The 21,729-nt window shown below is 36.6% G+C and overlaps 1 protein-coding gene across 6 annotated transcripts in view; it reads left to right on the top strand.

The window, feature by feature from the left end:
* ZNF148 (zinc finger protein 148) overlaps positions 1 to 21,729 on the top strand; it is a 151,553-nt gene that overhangs the window by 47,407 nt on the left and 82,417 nt on the right. For all 6 annotated transcript variants that reach the window (XM_043991943.1, XM_043991939.1, XM_043991945.1 and 3 more), the window contains one exon: positions 5,463 to 5,808. In XM_043991943.1, coding sequence (XP_043847878.1) covers positions 5,479 to 5,808 — 330 coding nt within the window. In that variant the 5' untranslated portion in view covers positions 5,463 to 5,478. The remainder of the gene's footprint in view (positions 1 to 5,462; positions 5,809 to 21,729) is intronic.

The following is a 21,729-nucleotide window of genomic DNA, read 5'->3' as shown; positions in this document are numbered from 1 at the left end:
AGTCAGATAACAGCTGAAAAAAACAACTAAACAACATGTTTTCACCTTGTGCTGGGTGCTAAAGACAATGAGTAAAAAGAAGCAGCCCATCCTTTCAAGGACCCTAAATTTTGCTAGGATACATAGTATTGTAGTCAACTCCCATAGCAGAGGTACCATGGCTGACTGTAAACCTTTACAATTTGGAGTCCCATTATCTGCCCTGTATTGACTAATGCAGTCTGGAAGTTGGTATACCTGTCATTCAGGATCTTTGAATGTTTCCTGCTTAAACAATAGACTGCCTGGGTTATTGATCCAGGGATTTTCAGAGGGATCTCAAAAAAGCTTTTTATCATGCTCTGTTTTTTCCTTTCATTCCTATTCAGGGAGGAACTGGAGCTGAAAATACTCTCACATTTAAAGCTCTCACAACCTGGCCTCCTCTGCCTTTTCACCATTATTACATGTTATTGAAGAGTCCAGTCAAGCTGGCTGTCTTCTCATCCTCCCACATAACACACTGCCCTTTGTCCAGGTTATCTCCCAAGAGTGGAAGGCACTTCCTTCTTACCTCCTCATCTTGGAATTCCTGGTTTCATTTAGGACTCAAGTGCAAGTTTCTTTCTGCAGGAAGCCATGCCTGGTTCACCTAACAGCGAGTGCCTCCCCCACTCTGCCCATCTTTCAAGTTATCTTGTATCTGTTTATACATGTTTATACTCTTATGTATGCATGTTGTTTGCCCTGTTTTGAATGGGAGCTTCCCTAGGATAGTGACTGTTTTAGCCTTATCATCATTTAGGACAGCATTGGGCACATAGTTGATACTTAATAAATGCTGTGGGACTTCTAGGTAGTACAATGGATGGGGCACTGAGCTTGGACATAGGAAGACCTAAGTTCAAGTCCGGCCTTAGACACTAGCTATGTGACCCTGGGTGAGTCACTTAACCCTGTTGGCCTCAGTTTCCTCATCTGTAAAGTGAGCTGGAGAATGAAATGGCAAACTGCTCCAGTATCTTTGCCAAGAAAATCCCAAATGTGGTCACCAGTAGTTGGATATGACAGAAACAACTGAACAACAAAAATACTTGTTATTGACTAAATGGGTTCTTAAGAGCATGTCAGATTTTTCTTGCTTTTGAAGAGCTAGAGGACTGGAATATCAGGAACTGGGAGGGAGGCAGTGGCAAAGAAAAGGAAATACAATTGGACCGAATACAAATTTACCCTTCCAAGCATTTTTTTTCACTTGTTCTGGCCTTCATTCAGTAGACATTTAGTAAGTGCCCACTGTGTGCCAGGCATTGTTCTAGACCTTAGAGACACAAAGACAAAAAAACAGTTCCACCTCTGAAGGAGATTAGATTGTACTGGTCTTGTTTCCTTTCCATTGTCTACCTGCCAGATGTATCTATCACCTTTTTTCTGTTTGTAGTCTCTATATTTCACCTTTCCAGAACCTTTCCTGTTTTTCTTTTTTCTTCCTGCCCCCCCCCCCCCATATTAAGCAAGGGAAGAGGGAGGGAGAGGGTTGAGCTAGCCTAAGTAAAACAGTGACCATACAGAAACTTTCAATGTTAAGGTTTCTCGGAATAATAGGTATATTCTTCAGATGTACGGAGGAATAACTGATATTCTAAGCTGTCGTTTTTGTATGCAGCTTAGCAGAAAACCACTGACAGCCTGACAGTAAAGGGAAGAGAGGCATCATGAAGGATACTTGGGCGTCAGGGGCCTTGGATTCAAATCCTACATCTAGTGCTTACCATTTGTGGTACTTTGAACAAGTAATTTAACCTTTATGGGCCTCAGTTTCCTCATTTGTAAAATAGGAGTTTGTATATGACAGCCCTTGAGAGTCCTCCTAGCTGAATCTGCGATACTATAAGTTATAAATAAAAGACTAAAAGTTAGGAACGTTTAGGGCCATGTAAAGCCATCCTACTTAGGTTTTTAGCTTTAAAGGGATATTGTATAGAATACAGTACAATAATCAGTGTTCATAAAAACTTCAAAAGTTCTCAAAAAAGATTAACATTCATTATATAGGAAGCTACCAGCTTATGAATAGGTTGTGTTTCAAAATTCTATGAGTTGTTTGGAACTCGGAATGTATTTTCTTGATAAAACAATGTTACGATTCATGGTTAGGTTCTTAGAGGCTAGCTCATAAAACCCTTTTTAACCCGTAATGTAATTGATTGGAAATGAAAGGTAAGTTCTTCCCCTTTTTTGGAGACCAGAGGTAACCCTAGGCAAAAATTTTAAATAAGTGAATACCTTTCACATTTTTTTTCAGGCTTCTAAGTGTCCAATGCCATCAGTTTGCTACAAGCCCCTAGTGTGCTCTTAATCCAGGTGTATTCAAATCTCCTATAGTGCTAAAAAATTTAACCTATCACCTCTTCACCTTCAGTCAAAATTACTATGTCCTTAGTTCAGATGATCAAAACTTGGTATTAAAATGAAAGCAGTCTGATAGAAGTAATTCCCATTAAGGTGTGACTGAAAGCCCATAATTCACCAAAGAATGTTTGAATTTTTTGTATTTTATTTATTAATTTTTTTTGCAGGGTAATGAGGATTAAGTGACTTGCCCAGGGTCACACAGCTAATAAGTGTCAAGTGTCTGAGGCCGGATTTGGACTGAGGTCCTCCTAAATCCAGGGCTGGTGCTTTATCCACTGTGCCACCTAGTTGCCTCAGAATATTTGAATTTTTAAAGGATACTTGTTACCCCTCAAATAGATTTCTGACTGGTAGAATTTTAGGCAATTTGAAAAATGAAATTTTAAAAAAAGCTCAGTAAAAATTTTTTTGACCAGAATATATATACCCTAAAGGTCATTCCACTGAGAAGTTTCTGCTTTTAATAGAACTTCTATCCTTCATCCATTTTGCAGCCTCACAGATTTTCTAAAAGCTCAACATTCCCAACAAATGCTCCCATAGTAGCAGCAATTTGGGGGTTCCATGTGGAGGAGTGGGGCAGACTCAGATGTTTGTACAGTGTTTATTTGTATGTTGTAACCAGCCCGTCTTCTCTATAAGAAGTAGGGAAATGTATAGTTTATTTTGGAAAGATTTTTATTTAAAAAGGATGAAAATGGGGGCAGCTAGGTGGCGCAGTGGATAGAACACCGGCCCTGGAGTCAGGAGTACCTGAGTTCAAATCCGTTCTCAGACACTTAACACTTACTACTAGCTGTGTGACCCTGGGCAAGTCACTTAACCCCAATTGCCTCACTAAAAAAAATAAAATAATAAAAAAAAAAGGATGAAAATGAATGCTGAAATTTCAGCACTTAAAGGATTAAGCTTCATTTAGTTGGAAACCTCATTCCCCATGATATTGGTTAGGGATAGAAAGAGGTTGGACCTGGGATTTCTTTGATAGAGGGAACTCCCAGATGAGGACGTTTCTTCAACCAGGCAGGTACCCTCTCTGCAATTTATAGTCTTAAGAAGTTACTAGAGCTCTGAGAATTAAGTGACATGCTTAGGGCTTACAGAGCCAGTATATGTCAGAGGCAGGACTTGAATCCAGATCTTCCTGGTTGTGAGGCCATCTCTCTACCTACTAAGCCAGGGATGCCTCATGTTGGTTAAATGAAGTTTTATCTTACTCAAAGATGGAGTGCTTATTTGGCTGTAAAGCTTAAACTATTCCTTTAATTTCAGATTATTATGGTACTTATGATTTTTAAAGATGGAATTGAATTTCTGTTCTTTTGTTGTTCATATAAATACAGAAGTGGCGTTACAAAATAGTCGATAAAAAGATAGCCTCAGAGCCAGTTCAAGTTCTGTCTCTAACATAAATTGTTTATATGGCCGTGGGTGAATCACTTGCCTTCTTTATGTGCTAGCCAATTCTCTAAAACTATACATTGAAAGAAGGTGCTGACTTGCATTGTTGTTAAGGGGGTATTTTCTCACTTGTAGGAGTCAATGAAATCACAGGTCCAGTCTCTATCCCTGTCTATTTATTTGGTATGAAGAAAGGCAATATTAGTAAATTTTGTTTTGTTTGGCTTGCTGTAGTTAAAAACTTTTTTGAATTGTTTGTTCAGTTAATTAAAGGTTTCTGCCTTAATTTTCACCATAGTAATAAAAATATGTTTGATTTTCTTTAGTGTTTGACTTTATAAATCACAACTAGGAAATAGACTCACCACTTACATACTGGTAGCTGTGATCATGACAGAAGCTTTTTTTCAGTTATTTTTGGGAATAAGCTCAAATTAGAAACACAGTTCACAAATTTCTTAATTGTTTTTCTTATACTAGACAACCTAGTTCTGTGTTTATCTGAGCTTTCCCCCTCCCTTATCTAATTCATTCTTGGATTACTTTTGTGTGTTTCTGTCATGTCTGTTGATGACAAAACAGAAGAATAGTGATAAAGGACTAATAATGATGCTTTGATCTTTAAACTGAACTCCTTTCTGATGTCATGATAACCTGTTATCAGATTAAGTATCAATGGCAAGTTTATACATTCAGAGAAACCAAAGTTAGATCCTTGATTTAAAGCTAAATTTGATCTTTCCAAACATCTATAGGTAATGAGTCTTTGATATGTAATTCCTAATTTCTAATGGTAACCACCTATCAAAATTACATGAATGTATATATATATATAATTCATTTAGTGATACATGTTATTAACACCATTTCCCCATCAGTGAAATGGATCCATTAAAGCAGAAATTTACAAAATTTACAAAAAAAATTTTAAATGCTGTTATAGAGAAAAACCCTTAAACCTTCAGGATCCAAACTTCTCTTATGTTTTCAATTTGGATGTTTGGTTGTATCAAAGTATGCCATTGGCAGTAGTGTTTTATTACTGGCAAGTGATATATAATTGTAAGAACAATAATTTTTATTCTAAAGATATACCTGTTGGGGCAACTAGGTGGCACAGTGGATAGAACACTGGCCCTGGATTCAGGAGGACCTGAGTTCAAATTCGACCTCAGACACTTAATACTTACTAGCTATGTGACCCTAGGCAAGTCACTTAGCCCCAATTGCCTCACCAAACCGCCCCCCCCCCAACCCCCCCCCCAAAAAACCCTAAAGATATACCTGTTATTCAGATTTCAAGCCTCTCTCCATTGATTGCTAGGATTGTGTTGTGGTTTTTTTCCCCAGCATGATGTATTTGTGATATGTAATCAAACTCATTTTTCATTAGTGAATCAATTCAAGATTTCAGCTTTACACTAGGGATGAAAATCTTTTCCTTTGCTATCTAGCCACCTTTATAGTTTTGTTTTTATATAATCTTAAAATTATAGGCAATTCAGAGCTACATGTACAAATATTTTTAATTTAAGCATGAGTGAATAGATTGTTTCTCGGAGGTAATTTAATAGCTTGTACATTTGACATTTTGAAACTTAAACATTAATCAAGTGGACATGTAAAACTGATTTCATGTGTCCATTTGCTAACCTTGATCTTTTTAGGCAGTTACACTTAAGCATGAACATTGAAGACAAATTGGAAGGATTATTTCTTAAATGTGGCGGTATAGACGAAATGCAGTCTTCCAGGGCGATGGTTGTAATGGGTGGAGTATCTGACCAATCTGCAGTGTCTGGAGAACTACAGGAAGCAGTGCTTCAAGATCGGAGTTTGCCACATCAAGATATCCTTGCAGCAGATGAAGTGTTACAAGAAAGTGAAATGCGACCACAGGAGATGATTTCACATGATGAACTCATGGTCCATGAGGAGACAGTGAAAAATGATGATGAGATGGAGACACAAGACAGGCTTCCTCAAGGGCTGCAGTATGCAGTTAATGTACCTGTAAGTACTTACTGTACCCAATATTTAGCTATAATTAGAAAGAGTATCTTCATAATAAAGAGGTTTGAATAATGTACAAATGATTAAAATACTTATCAGTAATAGCAGAATTGGCCATAGTGAATCATTGGTTTATCCAGTATATGTGCCAAAAAGATCTTTTTATAATACTGACAATTCACATTTTAGATGGCAAAAGTAACAGTTATAAAGTGAAATTTTATTATCCCCATTATAACTGTTTTTGTCAATTTTAAAACTATAAACATCTAGCATTTTGTTAGAAAGTCTGTTTACATCTGGAGCGTTTCCTAAAGTGTCAAGAAATTTTAATTTTGCTTTTTAGACCATAACCGGGGGAGAAAATTAGGTTGAACTAAGCTGATAAAGTGACACCTAAATAGAAGGTTTTCCACTGATAATAACACTTTGTTTACCATCTCTATAAGGTTTGGGTCTCTTGTCCAAAGATTACCACCTGGGAACTGAGCACTTTTCTCCATTGGTGCTACTTTAGTTTCTTTAGCACAACATACACTTAGCCATCCAGTTTAGGTTGTACATGCCATTTTAATTTTACTAGATTGTATATAGGAATTTTATGGTAATTTCTATCTATAGGTAAGAGAAATAGTATATAGCAAGTATACATAGTCTTATGCTTCCCTTTAATTTGACCCAACTTAATACTTTGAATTCTTTTCAAGTCAGCTAAATAAGTTTCCTACTTCTACTCTGAGTCCAAACTAGTGCTTTTCTCTCAGCTCCTTAGGTCTCTAATAAAGTAGAATCTTTTTTGACTTGGTTCCTATGTCCAGGCTTCCCAGTCAAGGAGAAACTATATTCTTTGTAATCACATGACACCCCATCAGGTTGCTCCTTTCATCCAGCAGACTAACATCAGCTGAGAAAGCAGTTTAAAAGTAGCTTACATTTGTTAAGTGATCTTATTTCTTTGTTTGGTTGTGTTTTGTTTTGTTTTGTTTTTAACATCATAGCCATTACTCTTAGCCTGTCTCTGAACTCCTACTTCTCCACCTTCCTTTGCACCAAAGAAAATATTTAAGCAATATTGATCAGTCTAGCAACTGTATCTATTCTTGGTTCCATTTTTCCTTTCTACTCCTTAGACCTCTGGATTTAATATTGGTCACTACATTTATTCACTTGGCCTTTTTTTGTGGTTTTAAATTACATTATTATAATTGCATATGTTATTCTGCTTACTTTACTCTGCATCTGTTCATATAAATCTTCTATTTTTCACTGATTACCTCATATTTATATTTCCTAAAGAGAGACTTTTCTTTTTTTCTTAACTGAATCTGGTTTACTCTTATTTAGGGCATTTCATTCTCCCTGTAGAAATTTTTCCAAACAGCTACTTTATTTTCAAAACTTTTTCTAAGTTAAATAACATATTCCTTTGTAGCTATCTGTGGATTTCCAAAGAACTGGAATTTTCTCTTAATTTTGTTACTACCAATTTCCCTCCACATTCCAGCCATTATAACTACTTGTCATTGTGTCCATTTTTGCTTCCTTTTGGCCTCCAAGTCATCACCTGAATGTAACTCACTGATGCTGCATTTTCAACAGTGTTATCTAGGAACAGGGCCAACTATTTGATGACCAAATGATCAAAAGTCAAATCATTAACAAGGTTCTTTAAGTTTTCATACTTACCTTTGGTGTTTAGGGACTGTTCAGTCCCTCTGGTGCCTGAGGTAGCTAACATCTACTTTGCTAATTCAGTGGACAACTTGCTTGTTCAATTTTCTAAATGTATTCCATCAATATAACAACAGATATTTATTATCTACTGTATTTTAGCCACTGTGCTAGCTAGACATTAGGGATACAAATAGAATGAATGAGACAATTTCCACTTGCAAAGAGCTTGCATTCTATAACAGGATATACAAGGTCATATATCCCATATTTAATTTATGTATATAAATAAATATATAAAATAGATATCCTATAGACAAGGACAAATATGAGTACATTTGTAACATTTTAACCAACCACAAATTATAATTCTTCTATTTTAGAATTGTAACAAAGAAACCCATGATGCAGTATCACTTGAGCAGAAAGGATCTTCTAACTAGGATATCTCTAAACATGAAGTGTGCTAAGTAATACTAAAAAAGTATAGAGTCTTTATGTAGTTATATAATTTTTAGACATATAATGTTATATAATGATAGACATACTTTAATATTTATCTAACAGCTTATTTTAGGCACAGTTCAAATAGCACAAAGAAAACAATTTGTACATATCTTATGGTTTATTGCCAGTTGTCTTGACTTTTGTCTTTCCACTGGACTTCGATGACTCTGGAAGAGAGAGTGAGTCTGACAACTCTGTGCAATTCTGCCTCACTTAAATCCTGTTTACATGCAGTTCATCATCCTGTGATGTCATTGGTCCATTTCAGAAATGATTAACAACAATATCCTATGGCTCAAAGTTGGCCTACAAAGGAGAGGAAAATGTCCCTAGTGTCTTAAAAATCTTCTTTCCTCAGTGATGCCATCAGCACTATTATTTTGTTCTATGTGTGTTTAGAAATCTCCAATTCTTCCTCAACTGACATTTTCTTACCAGGAATGATGACCCCTCCTTTTTGAAAGATTTTAACCTCTAGTTGATAAAAAAAATCTAGATACTGTAGCTACATTCTTTAGAATATGTTTTGCAAAGGGAAGAGCAGGTAGGGTGAGGATGATTTCCTACTATAAATAAACATTTTCTTTTCCTTTTTAAATAATTCCAGATAGTTAATCTGTTTTGTGCATTTCATACTCTGGTTTATTCAGGGACAAAGTTGGGCTACATTTATCAGTAATGTGGAATGGTCTTTCAAATGCAAACTAGAAAGGGACAAACTTCCTTTTCATGCCCACATCTCCCACTTCCATTTCTATTCATTCAAATGCTTATTGAAATAATTTGCTGTTTTGGCTAACATTCAGCTTCTTAGGGTCTATACGATGCATTCCTTTAGCTTGATGAATCACATATTATAGCCGCTTTTGATTACTAATGAGACTACTTAAAGGAGTGCCAAAAGATGGTTTGATATATATATTACCTGTCTATTTATTGTCTCATATGGGACAACTTTAGTGGCTTACATCTGGGACTCCTCTCAGTGCCATATGCTTCATATAAAGTTTAATGCTAGTCCTTTTCACATGGATTGCCATAGCTTTTGAGCATTGTTTTTAGAAACAGATTTGTCAGTCCTTGTACCAAGCATCACAATAATTATATGGACTTTATTAGTTTATGTTTAGTGTGTCAACCAAATGTTCCATAGTTGTTCTTATTTATTTATTTATTTTTACAAAATGTGATCCTTACATTGAATCAATTTTTTCTGGGAAAACCAAAGGAGTGAATATTTTTTTCTAATATTATTTGTGATATTATGATAGTGTTGTCTCTTTTTTCTTTTTTGGGGGGGGCGTGGGGGGCAATGAGGGTTAAGTGACTTGCCCAGGGTCACACAGCTAATAAGTGTCAAGTGTCTGAGGCCAGATTTGAACTTAGGTCCTCCTGAATCCAGGGCCAGTGCTTTTATCCACTGCGCCACCTTGCTGCCCTGGACTTCAGATGTTTGAAAGATGTTAAATAACATTTTAAAATCAATTAATAATGCACCAGTAAGTTGTGAGTAAGCATCCTGGCCTGGTTGCCCCTGATAGTGTTGTTTCTTACTGCTAGTTAAGGAATAGATATTGCTTCTGATAGATTTTTAAGGGAATGGTCCTAAAAAATTCTTTAATGATCCAAATTAGCTTTGCTTTTATCCAGAGATGGGTATAAATTAAAGCATCATAGCAAAACTTCTGGATCAAGCAATGAATCATAAAGCATTTATTAAGTGCCTAGTATGTGAGAAACCAAGTAGCATATTGAATAGAGAACTGACTCCAAAGTCAGCTGTATTCAAGTCCTACCTTTGACACATACTTGCTATGTGACACATGGGAGGTAAGGAAATAAGCATTTATAAAGCTCCTGTTATGTGCCAGCCACTGTCCTAAGTGCTTACAAATATTCTCTCATTGGATCTTCACAACAACCTGGGAGGTCAGTCCTATTATTATCATCCCCATTTTACAGTTGAGGAAACTGAAGAAAACAGAGGTGAAGCCCAGGGTCACACAGCTAGTAAATATCTTGAGGTCAGAGTGGGAGGACAGAGATCTTTCTGACTTCAGGCCCAGTGCTCTAGTCACTCTGCCATCAGCTGCCTCTAAAATCCTTGGCAAGTTATTTAACCTTTCAGTGCTTTAGCCAACTCTCTAAGACTAAGATATAGGGAAGGTACCAATGTACATGGGTAGAAGGAGTTTATTTATCCCTGGAAGTAATAACAGATCCAATCTTTTTTCCTGTGTGCCAGAAACTGTCTTGACACTGGGGATACAAATAACAGTGGCTACTATTCTGTAGAAAGTACTCTTTGTACAGTTGTGTGATATCTGTTCTTTTGTCTGAGCCAGCTTGTCACTGTTGTCATTGGGTCATTTACTAGTGAAACTGGTTAATAGTAAGGACAAAGGGAAGGAATATAGGGGAAACAGTCTGAGGATTCACCTGGGAAATCTGTAGTTGCAACCTCTTAGTGTCTCTGACAGCAATCTCAGTAACTGTAATTCATTAGAGAAACGTGAACCATGTCTTGCCTTTTTTGGTCAAGAAAACCTTCCAGCCCATGTAGTGAAAGAGCTTATTGATCACATCTATAATCTACTTTGAATCTGAATTGATAGAGGTTCTTCTGGAAAGTGCTTTAGGATTCTTCTACCATTAGTAGCAAATTTTACAAATTATGTAGAATGTAGCAAATAAAAGCTTTTATAGATTGAATAACAGAGATCCCAAAAGGTAGAGCCTTTTTGAGTGGTGTCATTGATATAAATATGAAGATTCATCTGCAAATACCACTATTTCTCTGGTTGTCATTTATAAAGAGTTTATTGCTCATTTATCTTTGGAAAATCAACTAAAAAGGGATCTCTTTTTTCTTTTTTTTTTTCTTTCTTTCTTTTTTTTTAGTGAGGCAATTGGGGTTAAGTGACTTGCCCAGGGTCACACAGCTAGTAAGTGTTAAGTGTCTGAGGCCAGATTTGAACTCAGGTACTCCTGAATCCAGGGCCGGTGCTTTACCACTTCGCCATCTAGCTGCCCGGATCTCTTTTTTCTTAACTTTAGAATAAATGATTTCTAGTATTTTATGTCTGTAAAATGCTAAACTGGGATTTAATGAAAATGGGCAACAAGACGTGTTCTGTCATGGGTATTAGTTTTTCATATGCAGGTTCTAACAGAAAGTATTGTAAGTACGCTGCATCTGGGTCCACTTGGTAAAATAATGTCCATTATGATAAGTAGGCACCAAAGATCTAGTTTATGCTTACTTTGTCAAAGAGTGTGAATAAACACATAGCACAAGGGATTCAGGGGTCCAACTGGATAAGTACAATGTTTTATAGCCCAAAACATGACCGAGGCTAACCTTTTATAAGAGTTATGTTTTGACTTGGCTGGATTTAAAACAAATATACTAACTCTTTTATGTCCTGCCATTACATATGAAGTTTATCAATGGTGGTTACTTTCAGATTGAAGGATGAGTCCTTTGTACTTTGCAAATAACCTGGGCTGTGAAAAGAGTTTCTTTGAATTGCTCATTTGGATAGCCTTATGTGAAGACCAAAGTCCAGAGAATAGCCATCCAGCTTCAAGTTTAAAAAGTGGTTTAATTGTGCTGTCCTTAAGAATATAATTGCCATTCAGGGTTAAACTAATAGTTGTCTAAGCCAAGTATACTGTTTCTAATAGAGGCATTAAGACATTTGTAAGATAGCTGTTCTTCCTGACATTAACTTAAGGAGGCTCTAAGCCTCTCAGTTTATATTAATCCATTATGGATCTATCATTCATGAATTTATCCTAATCTCTTTTGAATTTACATATGCTGTAATAGAAAGTGTGTGTAGAGGGAGATAGTGTGTGGTAGGGTAGAAACAGGATAGTGATTTTTTTGGGGCGGGGCAATGAGGGTTAAGTGACTTGCCCAAGGTCACACAGCTAGTAAGTATCATGTGTCTGAGGCCGGATTTGAACTCAGGACCTCCTGAATCCAGGGCTGGTGCTTTATCCAAGGATAGTGATTTAGAGTCAGGACCTGGGTTTGATTTCTGTTGCTAATACTTAATACCTGTGGGATGGGCAAATAAAGTCTGTAAAATAAAGGAAGTTGGACTATATTGGGGTTCTTAACTTGGGATCAATAGAACTTCAAGGGGTGTGTTCATAGATTTCAAGGAGTCTATGAATTTGGATAGGAATATTGTTGACTTCCTTTGTAATTCTATGCATATAAAAGCATAATTCTGAGGTGTCCATAGACTTCACTGGACTGCCAAAGAGGTCCATGACCCAGAGGAAGTTACAGCCCCTGGAGTAAATGATATCTAAGGTCCTTTTCAGTTTTAAATCCTATGACCCTACATTTGCATGTATGTGTGTGCATGTGTGTGTGTGCACGCACACGTATGCATGTGCATATATCTAGCTTAAACTACCTTTAGGAAGTAATGAGTGTGATAAATTTACTTCCAACTATATAAAATGACAATTCCTTTTTTTGTCTAAAATTCACTTCTTTCAACTTCAGAGGATACCTTTAATTTTGAAATAGTAGAATTTAATAAACTAATCTTTGTTCAGTCCATTTGAATTATAAATTAGTTTTCTCTACTATTAAATGATGAGGTTGAGCTAGTTAACCTAGAAGGTCCTTTCCAGCCCTAAATTTATGATCTTGTGATCCCTCAGCTTTTGTCTTTTACATTGAAGAATCCTTATTTTTTAGCCTGCTCTTAAATGATGTCTTGATGTATCCATTCATTTTCCTTATTTTCCTCTATACCTTATAAAGCTCTATTTTTTTTCTTTCCAAAGTGCAACAAGGAGAACTGTATATCTGGCCCATTCCAGCCTTTCTAGACTTTTTGTACCTTATTCTCCTCCACATACTCTGTGGTCCAATGACCTCATTAGTGCTCTTCACACTACATTCCATCTTATGACTAAAAGCATTTTCATTGATTGTCCCCTATGCCTAGAACTCTCCTCATCTCTACCTCCTAGCTTCTTCCTTCATATTTCAGCTAAAGCCCCACTTGTGCAAAGAATCTTCTTCAGTCCTCCTTAATCTTAATGTCTTCCTGCTGAGACTACCCCCCAGTTCATCCTGTCTATATCTTGTTTGTACAAGGTTGTCTGCATGTTGTCTCCTCCGTTAGACTGTGAGCTTCTTGTTTGTTTGTGGGTTTTTTTTGTTTTTGTATCTCCAGTGCTTAGCACAGTAGTTGTAGTTGCTTAATAAAATGTTAGTTTGCCAAATAAAGATTTCAGGTGCCACAAAGGTTTCATATTAGAATGTTCTGATTTTGTTTCCTATACCTTTTCTGATGAACATTGTGAAAGCTTTTTTTTTTTTTTTTTAGTTTTTTTGACTGCAGCAGCACACTGACCTTATTTGTTGTTGGGTAAGCAGTCTTGACCATGACTCCATGTTCCTTTCATATAATTCTTTAAATGTCATTTAAATTATTTTCCCTAAATACATTCCCTAATCTTTCTTCATATTCAAGTTCTTATACTACATTTTTTTTTTACTAACTCATACAGCCTAATGTGTTCTTTATAGATTTATCTCTTGCTACATTAGCATTCTTCTGTCTGGAACACCTGAATGTCTCAAGGTAGTGATAAACGAACACTTTTCTGGACATGCTGTAAAAATTAGGGTTCCTAGGAACCAGTGTTGGGACTGGTCTTATTTACTATTCTTATAAATGATCTCAAGAGGCATTGTGTCAGAGTGGATCGAGGACTACCCTTGAAGCCTGGGTAGGTCCTACCTCTGACATACACCAGCTTTTGGATCCTTTGGAAATCACTTAACCTCTCAGTACCACCACGAATTCTCCAAAATTGTAGTTTGTAGCTCTGTATTAGTAGAGGAAGTTTCCTCCTGGGTAGTTGTCTGTACCAGTGAAACTATAGGTCAAGCTTTTACAAATGAACCTCTGGAAGGGTGATACATGGGGCCATGTTGGAGAGCCCTAATGGAGGGGAGCGCAAAGGTAATCAATGCATCAAAGTTTTACTACTGTATGGTGTTTCGTGTCCAGGAATGTTGTCTTCTGGACCTACTAGAACCTACAGCACCTACAAGGCAGGCAGTCATATACCTGGGGGGTGGGGTTGGAGAGCCAGTGCTGGCTCTGCTTAACAGCAACTACTTCAAGCCATATTATGTTAAAAATCTATGTACAAAGGAGAAACCGATTCCTCAAGTGTCATACTAACCCTAATACTGAATAAACAACAAATAACTGATTAAAAAACAAAAAGCCAAAAAAACAACAAATGAATGTCACTATGGAGCTCCTTGAAATTTCTAGCTTTGTAGTAGATACCAAGATTTGATAAGACTTGATAATACCTTGGATATAGGTGTGAAAGAAAAGGAAGAATCAAAGATGATATCAAGGTTTCTAGTGATAATATACTTTCCAGTCACCATTACTGTCATCAATGAACAAAGAGTGCCTTCTCTGTAGCATTTGCTACGGACAGAAAGAGGTTTAAGAGGTAGTTCTTTATAAATGTGAAGAGATATGTAACAGTATTACTATTAATAGTACTATTAATATTACATTATTATTATTATTATGCTTATTAGATAAATTCCAAATGAGTAGACTTCTTATAAGTATTGTGTTACAAAAGTCTAGAATAATTTTTGGTTAGAAGCGGGCAGGAAAGAGGAAAGACTAGATGAGGAAACCAAGAGGTATTCAAGTTCTGATAGGAGGGTGTAGTAACAGCAAGGTCTTGTCAGAGAGATGAGAAACTGAAGGAGTACATGTTCTTCTAAAAGTTCTTCTGAATACCCTTTATAAGCCTTTTAAAACTAAAGTTTATGGAACTTCAGAATTGATATAGTTAGTGATAGAGAGCCTTGCAAGTTTTTACATGGGGCTTTGGAGAATGACAGTATGATATTGGTGTTTTATATTTGACTCAGAATATGAAATAAATTGCAGTGGAGAGAAATTGGAGTCAGACCAATTAGGAAGTACTGTTACAGAAATCTTTTGTTAGATGCTAAGATTGTGTGGTATAACATAAAGAGCAGTGGACCTATTAGTCAGAACACTTGGGTTCAAATCCTGGCATGGCTACTTCTTACTTGTGGGACCTTGAGAAAGTCACTATGGTAGGACTGAGTTTCTTCATCTGTAAAATGAATGTTTTGGATTAGATGGTCTTTAAGGTCCTTCACAACCTATCTCTTAAGAGTCTATGACTTAAAAAAAAAAGGGGTCTTTGGTCTCAGAGAGATGTCCATTGACCATCCTTTTATTAGTAACCTGCTGGCCTATTAATAAAATGATTAAGTTACCCAGGGGAAAAAAACAAGATTCTATGATGGGTCCTTTTTGTTGTAAATTCTACAATAAGATCCTGGACTGAGATGATTGATAGTGGTGAAAATAGAGAGGAAGGCGCTGAATATTGAGAAGTATCAAAAAGGAAGATAGAACTTGGTAAAAATTATATAATGGGGAATGAAGAAGAGTGATGAGTCAACAATAATTCCAAGGTTTCTAGTTTGAATGACTAAAGAGCAGTGTAAGTATTTATATAAATTGGGTAGTTGGAAAGGGGAGCTAATTTGGGGCAGAATATGAGGGGCATGTGACAGAGAAACAGCTGGGAATGATATAATTGTGTCTGATTTATATTTCATTTGGGCAATGGGAGGAATCTAGCTTCTACTTCTAGAAGACAAGTATGTCAGATATCTGGATCTACCCTTATCTCTGACTCTGCACTCCCAGTGCTAGCAGGGTCAACCAACTTATCTCTTAAATGTGACTCACCTGCAAAATGGTTCTTGTTTCAGCTGGGAAAGAGACTTCCTGTTGCATGTTATTTGTCTCTCCCTTCACCACCTTCCCCTTTTTAAATTTTCTCATTTCTTAGCATTACTTTGACTTAACCAGTAGTTAGTGCTGCCTCATTCTTGATTTTTCCTAACTTTTGATTTCAGCTCTCTTTTGACTAACTACTGGTTTTTAGGCATTCCATAAGTCTGGCCCATTTCTACAATTTCCTACTTTTTGTTCTCAGTTTTGCCTTGGTTCTGCCAGCCTTGTCTCTTATCTATACATAATTATACCTAGTGCCGGCATGATAGTAAGTTAAGTATGCTTCTTATTCTCAGAGACAGAACTATACATAACAAATTCATGGAGTAGTACTTTAGTAGTTTGACTGTAGTGGAGAGATTTTTGCATGGATAAATCATGGAAGATAAAATTGGAAAGATAGTGGAAGACCTTGAAATCAGGTTTAGGAGTTTGTGTTTTATTATGTTTAAAAATTTGATCTCTGGAACGATAAAAACATTTGCCTTATGCTAGCTAGATCCCTTTTAAAATTCAGTTCATGGAATATTCAATTAAAGTTTTCCCTTAATTTTATCTCCCTTCTATATATAATACAAGGCAAAGGTCTTACTTATTGTTATAACTTTGTTTTAGTTGTTAGAGGACTTCTAGTGTTTGTTTTATTGTTTATTTATTTATTTTTTTGGTGGGGCAATGAGGGTTAAGTGACTTGCCCAGGGTCACACAGCTAGTAAGTGTCAGTTGTCTGAGGCTGGATTTGAACTCGGGTCCTCCCAAATCCAGGGCCTGTGCTTTATCTACTGCACCACCTAGCTGCCCTGGACTTCAAATGTTTGAAAGATGTTATTTAACATTTTTAAATCAATTTAATAATGCACCAGTAAGTTGTGAGTAAGCATCCTGGCCTAGTTCAATGGTACCACTTATTAGATCAGATAATATACTTGGTAAACCTATATTCAGTACATCCCTTGATACTTCTCTTTTCTTTGGGGGCGGGGGGAAAACATCTTAGAAGACCAAGGTTCACTTTCTGACTTACCAGAAAATGGGCAAGTTGGTTAAACTCCTGGAATCTCATTTTTTTTCCTAAGGAAAGCACATTGTAAAGCTTAAATAAATGTACATTTTATTGTTGTAAGTAAATGTCCTGGGGCAGCTAGGTGATGTAGTGGATAAAACACTGGCCCTGGATTCAGGAGGACATGAGTTCAAATGTGGCCTCAGACACTTGACACTAGCTGTGTGACCCTGGGCAAGTCACTTAACCCTCATTGCCCCACCAAAAAAAAAAATCACACAAATAAGTAAATGTCAGAGAGGGTGATAAAAAGCAGTAGATGTTTTTGGAGTTTAGAAGAATGAAACATAGAAGCTGCAATGATTAGAAAAGACCGATAAGCTCCTGCAGGGGAAGAACTATACCATAGTCATATAACAAACAGTTATTTCAGTCCTCTCATTTTTCAGTTGCAGAAACTGAGGTCCAGAGAGGTTAAGTAACTCATTTTTATTAATGTTGTATAAGATTGCATTATTTTTTTTGGATGTGGCATTGCACTCTTGACTTACATTGACATGTCTAGCTAAAACTTCTCTCTCCTTCACTTCTGCAGTTTGTTTTTTGAATCCAAGTAGTAGACTTTACATTTATTTCTATTAAATTACATCTGGTTACCTGGCTTACTAACTCAGTGCACTCGGTCACTTCCAGCCTCATGTCATCCACAAATTTGATAAACATGCTCTCTATACCTTCCCCTCAGTCATTGTTTTAAACACTGAAAAGAACAATACTAAAGACAGATCCCTAGAGCACTCTATTAGAACCCTCCCTCCAGGTTCACATTATTAATCAATATTCTGAAGAGTCAGTCTTTTTTTTTTTTTTTTGCGGGGCAACGGGTTTAAGTGACTTGCCCAGGGTCACACAGCTAGTGAGTGTCAATTGCCTGAGGCTGGATTTGAACTCAGGTACTCCTGAATCCAGGCCCAGTGCTTTATGCACTGCACTACCTAGCTGCCCCCAGAGTCAGTCATTTTTGAGACCATCTAATGATGGAGTTTGCATATCCTTGTGTTAAGTCTCAGGAATGACTTTATCAAGTGCCTTGCTGAAAATCCTACTGAAATCCTATTAGTTATACTATGGTCAGGGCTTTCCCCTGATCATCCACAAAAACCCCATCAAAAAAAGGAAATTAGTCTATTATATTCTTATATTCTTAATGAATACTAGATTCCAGTGGTCACCTCTTCACTTTGAAATGAAAATGGACATAATTTTCATTACTATACAGTTTGAAATATCTGACTTTTTTGAACACCAGGACCAGTGTTTCTGTATACCCACTCCTTCAGCATTTCTCCCATTCTCCATAATTCTTGAGAGGTCATTAGGTACAATTCAACATTTATATTACATATTCTTCTCAGTACAGTAGGATGTAGTTAATCCAGGTAAATAGAACTCTTTGGGGTCAGTTAGGTGCTCTCTAGATCTTGTATTTTGGGTTTCAGTTTCTTATTAACCATTTGTATCTATCCCAGTTTGAAGACTGTTCATTATTAAAGTAGAAGTAAAATATATATTTTGTAGCTCTGCTTTCTCTCTCATTTATTTCCTTGTTCATCCCATTCTGCAGGGGTGAATGAATGAATTGGGCCCTGAAGGCTGGAATAGGATTTGGATAGATGATGCTGAGAGAAAGTAATTTAGAAGCTATGGGATGAGCTTTGAATATTAGGAATGGGGCCAGTGAAGAGAATAATGTAGTTGGATTGTAGTTTACGAGTCACAGAATAGTGTGAAATGATATTGGAGAGGTTGGGTGAGGCTAGAGTCTTATCAGATTTTGAGTGCCAAGAAAAGAGTCTTTAGACTTGGTTTTCAGTTTCCTCACAGGTCTCTAGCTTGAAAATTCTGCATTTCTATGACTATCATATAACAATAGAGATCTAGTGGAGGTTTCTAAATGGAAAAATGATAAGATAAAAGTAGTACTTTAGGAAGCTTAATTGGACAGTGTTGTACAGGCTTTGGAGGCAGGGAGACCTAAGGAATGGAAACCATTTCAGATGCTAAGTAGAAGAGAGGCCTGAGCTCATATAGTGTAGTTAGGTAGGTTCAGAATTAGCTTACTGGCCAGAGCTAAAGAGTATTGACTAATAGTATTGTTAACTAACATGATGACAATATGATGAAGGAACTCTCTAATAGAGTGCTCTAGGAATCTGTCTTTGGCATTGTTCTGTTCAACAATTTAAACAATGACTTGGGTTATCATTCCTCCAAACTCTTTCCCCTAACTTCACTATTACTGTTGAAGGAACCATCATCTTCCCAATTATTCAGGCTCATAACCTAAGTGTCATTGCTGACGTCTTATCTTTCACTCCCTTCTCCCCCTGTCTCCCTCATTAGTCACTTAGTTATGATATCTTGTTGTTTTTTATCTTCATAAGATCTCTTAAATAGGTTTCCTTCTTTCCTCTGACACTGCCACCACACTGGTACAGACCCATATCACCTCATGCATGGGCTATTACAATAGCTGTTTGGTTGGTCTCCCTGCTTTGAGTCTCCTCCCACTCCAGTCTATCCCCCACTCAGCACTGATTTCATCTGTCAAATTGACCATGTCATCCCTCTATTCATTCACCAAATAGAAATTCCCCTGTGGCTTTTAAAGTCCTTGATAACCTTCCTTCCCCTACGGCTTTCCAGTCTTCTTAGACCTTACTTCTACCACATTGGGATACAGTGACACTGTTCTGCTTTTTGTTCCTCATAGAAGGTATTCACTCTCCAGACTCCAGGTATTTTCTCTGGCTGTCCCATATACTTGGTATGCCCTCCCTCTTCACCTCTGCCTCTTGACTTCCCTGACTTTTTTTTTTTCAAGTACCAGCTAAAATCTAACCTTCAGAAAAGTTTTTCCCAATCCCCCTTAATTCCAGTCTTTTCCTTCTGTTGATTATTTCCACTTTATTTTGTGTATGGGTTGTTTGTATGTAGTTTTTTTTTTCATTAGACTATGTCCATTAAACTATGAGTGCCTTGAGAGAAGGGGCTGTTCTTTGTTTGTTTTTAACCATTCTTTTTTATCTCTAGAGCTTAGCAAAATTCCTGGCACATAGTAGGAGCTTAATAAATGTTACTTGACTGACTGCCTGGATGATGGTATAGATTATATGCTTATCAAATTTGTAGATGACCTGAAGCAGAAAGGAATGGGTTAATAACAGTGACTTCCAGAAATGAACCAGTTAGCCAGTTATAATTTAATAGAAATAAATGTAAAGTCTAGTAATTGAATTTAGAAAACCAACTGTACAAGTATAGGGAATGGAGAGAGAAAGATAGTTGTAATAGATATTTCAAGGAATTGAAAGGACTCGATAACTGGGTATAGGGGATACTGTGTATTCTGTCTTTCTTAGGATTAACATATTTAAAATTATAGTTTTAACTATCTGTGTGACCTCGGGCAAATCACTTAACCTCTTTGGGTTTTAATTTGATTTCCTTATCTGTTGATGAGGGATTTGGAAAAGGTATTCTCCAAAGTCCCTTCCATCCCTAAATTTCATGATCCTATTATGCCTAAAATAAAGAAATTAAAAGGGATCTTAGAGATTATCTGTTCTAACCTCTTATTTTATTTTTTAATTTTTATTTAATTTTTTGGGTGAGGTAATTGGCGTTAAGTGACTTGCCTAGGGTCACACAGCTAGTAAGTGTTAAGTGTCTGAGGCCGGATTTGAACTCAGGTCTTCCTGACTCCAGGGCCGGTGCTCTATCCACTGTGCTACCTAGCTGTCCCAAAACTACAGCCATATATTTTTGTTGTTTGTTTTTTTCGAGGGGCAATGGGGATTAAGTGACTTGCCCAGGGTCACACAGCTAGTAAGTGTCAAGTGTCTGAAGCCAGATATGAACTCAGGTACTCCTGAATCCAGGGCCGGTGCTTTATTCACTGAACCACCTAGCTGCCCCTCTAACCTCTTATTTTAAATGTGAGAAAAGTGAGGCTTTGGACATGAATAATGACTTGCCAAAGGTAGTACATAACAAGACTTGAATCCTGGTTTCTTGACTTTTAGTCCAGTCTTCTTTGACTTTCAATCCAGTCTTCTTTACACTGTGCCACACCAATTTTTCTATCTTTGCGTACCTCATAATAATAATAATAATTTTTTATTTGTTTTTGTAGGGCAATGAGGGTTAAGTAACTTGCCCAGGGAAACACAGCTAATAAGTGTCAAGTGCCTGAGGTCAGTTTTGAACTCAGGTCTTTCTGAATCCAGGGCCAGTGCTTTATCCACTGAGCCCCCATACCTCATAATTATTAATGCAGTTCTGTTCTCTGTAATGTAAATTTTTACTTAGAATAGTGCTTCAGGTTTACCCCATACTTTAGATAGAGAACTTATTAAGCACAAGAGTACCATTTATATGTGGGTATATTGTTGGCACATTCAAAAATGTGCTTTTTGTACACAGATGTGCCTTGATCATTTTTATAGCTGTGTAGTTGTTGACATAATAGTGGGTCTGATAAACTTTTCATACCTTCAGGTTTTTTGCTTTTGTTTTATTAGAAATTATTTATCGAAAATTATCATAGTGACATTGTTTGCCACATACATAGGTATATCTAAAAAGAATATGTAACCAGTAGTCTCTTTTAGATGTAAACACAGATCTTTGGTTTTTGATTATAGTCATTATTTTCACAGTATTGTCTATAAGACTGCTTCTTAGACTCATACTCTTCTTGATGGTTTAGCTAAAAAATTAAAATTAAAAAAGTATTATCATATTTCCAGTTACTACATGCTAAACTTTGGCTAGTTGGATCTGACTGACTGCTCATTAAATTTCACTGATAGTAATATCTGA

This window comes from Dromiciops gliroides, chromosome 3 (genome assembly GCF_019393635.1).
Source record: "Dromiciops gliroides isolate mDroGli1 chromosome 3, mDroGli1.pri, whole genome shotgun sequence".
NCBI lineage: Eukaryota > Metazoa > Chordata > Mammalia > Microbiotheria > Microbiotheriidae > Dromiciops > Dromiciops gliroides.
The sequence above is the reverse complement of the archived record's forward strand: the minus strand, read 5'-3'. Positions and strand labels throughout refer to the sequence as shown.